We start from the raw sequence: 6,000 nt of genomic DNA, 5'->3' as shown, positions 1-6,000 counted from the left end.
ATCCACCTGCTTCTGTCTCCTGAGTGCTGGGAATAAAGGTTTGCGCCACCTACGCCCAACGCATTGACCCTGATCTTGAGGTAGGAAGATTTCTTTGATTTAGATCTCAAGGCTAGAAGACACAGGCCTTTAATTCAGATATTGAGGTGGGATGACACATGCTTTTATTTATTTGTTTTTTTGTTTTTCTTTTTTTTCTTCCTCTTCTTGGTTTTTCGAGACAGGGTTTGTTTGTTTGTTTGTTTGTTTGTTTGTTTTTCGAGACAGGGTTTGTCTGTGTATCCTTGGCTGTCCTGAACTCACTTTGTAGACCAGGCTGGCCTCGAACTCACAGAGATCCACCTGCCTCTGCCTCCCTAGTGCTGGGATTAAAGAGGTACACCACCATGCCTGGTGGCACATGCTTTTAGTATAAATCCTTTTTTTTGTTGTTGTTGTTGTTGTTTGTTTGTTTTTTGAGACAGGGTTTCTCTGTGTAATAGCCCTGGCTGTCCTGGAACTCTCTTTGTAGACTAGGCTGGCCTTGAACTCACAGAGAGCCACCTGCCTCTGCCTCTGTAGTGCTGGGATTAAAGGCATGTGCCACCATGCTTGGTGCTCAATCTAAATCTTAAGGCATGAAGACATACCTTTAAGATGGGCCATACCGGGACATGGAGAGATGGCTCAGTGGTTAAGAACACTGTCTGCTCTTCCAGAGGTCCTGAGTTCAACTCTCAGCACTCCCATGGCGGCTCACAACTATCTGTAACTTTAGTTCTAAATGATCTGACACCGTCACATGAATGCACATAAAAATAAAAAACAAAGAGATGTGTCATACCTATATAACGTGTGTATGGAAGAAGGAAGCTTTTGCTTTGTAACCAGAGTTACAAAGTTCCCAAGAAATAAAATACTTTCATTGAATCTTGATTTTCTTGTTTGTCCTACCTCCCAGACTATAAAGTCACTAAAGTCATAAAATGTATAGACCCAGTTGAAATAGAAAAGATAAATATTTCCTGAATAATTGCATGTTAGCCAAGATTTCTGAAATAGTGACTAGAAATCTATTATAACAGTCATATTAAAACTTTTTTTTTTTTTTTTTAGAAACAGTCTCACTATGTAGTTTGGGCTGGCCTGGAGCTCCATATGTGGAGCAGAATGGCCTTGAACTCAGAGATATGCCTGCCTCAACCTTCCAAGTGCCAGGTAGGATTAAAGTCATGCACCACTGTGGTCAGCAATAACAACGTTTAAAAACACTGTTCCTCTGAATCCCGCAATATGAGGAATGCCCGAATATTGTTTATAAGCACCACAAAACTTGTTAAAGAAGCAGTGGTTGGGTCTGTTTTGTTGAGGAGGCTCTGCCTCAGTGAACTGCGGGTCACACTGCTTGTGAGACAATAATGATGCAGCAGGGGAAGACGCTAGACCAAAACAAGTTAAGTGCACACTGTACAAAGCTTCCGCTAGCACAGGCAGAGTCCATCTGTAGTGACAAAGCAGGCCTAGTGCGGTTGCCTCTCCTTATCCCTCGGCTCTGTGTTCGTGGACTCAACGAAGCAAAGAAGGCAAAACTTTGGAAGTAAAATTGTATCTATACTGAACCTTTTATTAATCTCTAAAGAAATATACGATGCATTTTGTTAGATATTGCACAACTTGTATACTTGAGGATCTACGTTAATATACGAACGCATGCCATTTTATGAAAGGGTCTTGAATGTCTGCTGGCTTTATTGAAAGTACAGAGTCTTGGAACCAATTCCCTGCAGACACCTGGCGGCAGCTGCATTGTGAACATCGGTCCTCCACCTGTGGGTCGCGTATCAGATACCCTGCAGATCAGATGTTTACATTATGATTTCTAACAGTAGCAAAACTGCAGTTATGAAATAGCAACGAGATACTCTTACGGTTGGAGAGAGTCACCACATGAGAAAGTTATTTTCTTTTTCTTTCTTTCTTTCTTTCTTTCTTTCTTTCTTTCTTTCTTTCTTTCTTTTTTTTTTCCAGAGACAGGGTTTCTCTGTGTAGCCTTGGCTGTCCTGGACTCTCTTTGGAGACCAGGCTGGCCTCAAACTCACAGAGATCCACCTACTTGGTGAGAAAATTACTTTTATTGCCTTGATTTCACGTTGAAGTAGTGCACACTTAAATGAGTCAATTATTCATCTAATGATCTGGTGGGCTTTGTTGTTGTTGTTTTATTGACACAGGATCTCACTGTGTATCCTTGGCTGCCCTGGAGCTTCATATGTAGACCAGGCTGGCCTCCAACTCTCAGAGGTCTGCCTCTTGCATCCTGAATGCTGGGATTACAAAGATTTGCTATCCTGAAACAATTTAGACCAGGAGGAGTGGTACATGCCTTGTAATCCCATTACTCAGAAGATGAAGGCGGCAGGAATACAGAAGAAGAACTAAGCCTTGGTCGAGGAGCTTGTAAATCTGTAAGAGCAGAAAGGTGTCAAAAGGCTGGGCGTGGGGGTGCACACCTTTAATCCCAGCACTTGGGAGGGAGAGGAACGCGGATCTCGCTGTGAGTTCTAGGTCCACCACCCTCTGCCTCCCGAGAGCTGGGATTAAAGGCGGGCGCCACCACACGGGGCTCTACTCCTGGTCTGAAAACAAAAGTGTTTCAGAACGGCAAAGGCCCGTAATCCCAGCACTATGGAGTTCAAAGCAGAATCCAGAGTTCAAGGTCATCTTGGGCTAAGAGCCGGAACTACAAGAGACTTCAAAGACCACTAATTGTTTGAAATTCCGGTTCCAGGGGATCCAGCGCGCCCTTCTGAGGACATTGTACACACACGTACACACACACACACACACACACACACACACACACACACACACACACACACGGTACACAGACATACATGCAAGCAAAACCCAGACACATAAAATAAGCCACTAATAATAACAGTGGTACAAATAATAAACAGGTTGCACCCTTGATGGGAAAGGGTAAAGATGCGGGAAGCGATCCCTAACAACCAACGTAGACCAATTCGAGAGCAAAAGAGACAAGATAGGCGCGCGGGGCCGCGGGAGCTATTTTTGGCGAACCCGGGGGGTGGGGTGGGGGTGGGGGTCCTGTCATTAAAGCGGAACAAGTTCTCACTGGCGAGGGCAGGGGAAGCGGAAGGCAGCAACACCGTGAAAAGCGACAGCTCTGCCCTTCCCGCTGGCGGCTGGGCGGGGCTTGGGGGGGGTAGGCCGCAGAAGCGCGCCCTTCACGTGACGCGCCCGCCGCGCGACGCGATCGACGCCCGTCACGTGGCTGCCTCGGCCCCGTCTCCGGCGGAGGCGGGCGCGGGCGCGTCCCTGTGGCCAGTCACCCGGCGGAGCTGGTCGCACAATTATGAAAGACTCGACTTCTGCTGCTAGCGCCGGAGCTGAGTTAGTTCTGAGAAGGTTTCCCGGGGCTGTCCTTGTTCGGTGGCCCGTGCCACCGCCTCCGGAGACGCTTTCCGATAGATGGCTGCAGGCCGCGGAGGAGGAGGAGGAGGAGCCGCTGCCCTTCCGGAGTCCGCCCCGTGAGGAGAATGGTACGGAGCCCGGCCTGGCGCGGGCGGGCGGGAGGGCCTCAGGGGAGCCCGAGTGTGCGGCGCTCCGGGTAACTCGGCGGCCCTCGGGGCGCCGCCGCTAGCCGCGGAGCGGCCGGGTTGACACCGAAAGGGAGGGAGGGAGGGAGGGCGGGAGGGAGGGAAGGAGGGAGGGTTGGGGTGTTAACGGAAAAGGGAAGGGAGCGGGTTCCGAGCTGTGACTTGTTGGCTTGTGCCGCAGACTCTGTCTACAGGTACTTAAAAAAAAAATTATTATTATTAATTTTTTTAACCGAACGGGAGTGATTTGTGACGGTGTAAACCGTGATGTGGCTGGAGGTTTTCCTTTTTTAGCAGGCAGTGTGGAGGGACCGGGAAGGGACGGTTTCTGGGAGGCTGAGATGGTGGTGTGTTGCCAGGTCTGCGTGGAACTAGCTCATCTGCTGTCCCAGACAGTTGGGAGCGGAGGTGCCGGCTGGAGGTGGAGGGAGTCGTCGGTGCGGTGCCGCGCTGCGTAGAGCTTTTGTTGTTAAGGCCAGGAACCGGATTTGGAGATTTCTTACACTGAAAGCCCGTTTAGGTCAAGGACCTGCTCAGGGAAGGAAGGCATTCCTGGTTCGGTAGCTTCGCATGATGGGCTTTATGCAAACCGGTCTCCCTTTGCCCGAAGTCTGACAGGTTGAGTTGTCCGGCTTTTCTTTATTTCGGAAACAAGGTCCGTAACCCTGGCTGGCCTAGAAGTCACTGTGTAGACAGGTTGGCCTTAAATTCAGAGATCTGCTTACCTCTCTGCCTCCCAAGTGCTGGGATTAAAGACAGTGCGCCACCACGCCGGGCTAGGTTTCAAAGTGCCTTACCAAACTTAAGCCACGGGTTTGCTTGTAAAGTACATGTCAATAAATAATGAGTTTTCACTTTCTTTTCTTTTCTTTCTTTTTTTTCTTTCTTTCTTTTTTCTTTTTTCTTTTTTTGAGACTGGATACATGTAGTCCGGGGAGGGTGGCCTCAAATCCTGGGGCTGTCAATTGAGTTCCATACCCTCCTGCCTCCATCTCCTGAGCTCTGGAATTACAAGTGTATGCCACCTGGGTAAAATTTTCTGTTTCCTGAAAAGAAAAGCTCAACTCGCTCTACCTCCACTAAATCATTTCGCTTAAGTACTTAGGTTTTTGATTTAAAAGACTCTAAATGCAGGATGAGTTGAATCCAAGTGTCTTGCAAGGCCACCACCACCCGTTGTTATTTATTTGTTTGTTTTTCAAGACAGTTTTTCCTGTGTAACCCTGGCTATAGACCAGGCTAGCCTGTAACTCTTGAGATCTCCCGCCTGAGTGCTGGGATTAAAGGCTTGCACTACCATGGATATTTTATTCAATAACTCAGTTCAGTTTTCTTAAGCTTTTAGGTGAGTCTGACCAAAAATTTACTTAGAAATAGTCTATACTGTATAATTCACACTGTAAGTTGTAATTTTCATAAGAGTCCATTACAGGCCACCCCTCTAGTCCCCAGTGTCACTTTTTTTTTTTTTTTAAATGGGCTCTCACTAAGTAACTGTATGGCCTGGAACTTGCTGTGTAGACCAGACTGTCCTTGAACTCATAGAGATCCATCTGCTGCTGCCTCCAGATTGCTGGCATTAAAAGGGTCCATGGCCTGGCTCAGTGTGTCACCTTTTAAATGGTATTTTGCAACTATTAAACGAGTTTGAATAGCTCATGCATACAAGTGAATTAGAGAATTGAACCTTTTCATTTATTTTTAAAAGATTAAAAAGAATCTAATTTGAAGTAGTACTTTCAGAGATTTATTGACCCTAGTTCAGTTCAGGTTTGGGTTTAGAAAATGGCTCTCCGTCTATATAGGGTGCTTTTGGTTAGTATGCTCAGTTCTCTGAAGATGTAGATGTGTGTGTGTATATGTATAGTCCCGGATGTTCTGGAACTAGCTCTGTAGACCAGGCTGGCCTAGGACTCAAGATCCTCCTGCCTCTGCCTCCCAAGTGCTGGGGGGTTAAAGGTGTATGCCACACGACCTCCTAGCTTTAGAATTCTCAGAACCTGTGAAGTCTTGCTGTGTTAAGGTGAGCAGTTCTGGTAGACTTGGCTCTTAGTGAAGCGTCTTTATCAGATTAAACTAGTTTCTCCCCTCCCTCTCCCCACCCCACCCCTTTCTTTTTCTCTCTCTCTCATTTGTTTTAAGAATGGGTCTGGCTACATTGCCCAGGCTAGTTTCCACTTCTTGGGCCTGAGGGATTCTCATGTCTCCGCCTTCTGGATAACTGTTGCTATAGTTGTATGCTGTTCCACCTGGTTTAATGTCACAGCCTGCTATCATTATTAACTTCTAAAGGTAGATGGCCATTTTTCTCTATTTGATGTCAGGAGCTATGCTAGGATTAAAGTCTGAAGCACCTTTTTTTTGGTTTCTCCTACCATTATTTAAACACACTAATAAC

The 6,000-nt window shown here is 46.9% G+C and overlaps 1 protein-coding gene across 2 annotated transcripts in view; it reads left to right on the top strand.

Annotated features, from left to right (window-relative positions):
* The first annotated feature begins 3,264 nt into the window (after positions 1-3,264).
* The window catches only part of Trpm7 (transient receptor potential cation channel subfamily M member 7), an 84,642-nt gene continuing 81,906 nt past the window's right edge, over positions 3,265-6,000 (top strand). Inside the window, exon 1 of one of the 2 annotated variants that reach the window (XM_051144549.1) lies at positions 3,265-3,545. In XM_051144549.1, the coding sequence (XP_051000506.1) occupies positions 3,543-3,545 (3 nt within the window). In that variant the 5' untranslated portion in view covers positions 3,265-3,542. The remainder of the gene's footprint in view (positions 3,546-6,000) is intronic. The other variant, XM_051144548.1, reaches the window with a different exon arrangement.

This window comes from Acomys russatus, chromosome 4 (genome assembly GCF_903995435.1).
Source record: "Acomys russatus chromosome 4, mAcoRus1.1, whole genome shotgun sequence".
NCBI lineage: Eukaryota > Metazoa > Chordata > Mammalia > Rodentia > Muridae > Acomys > Acomys russatus.
This window is presented reverse-complemented; position numbering and strand designations above follow the sequence as displayed.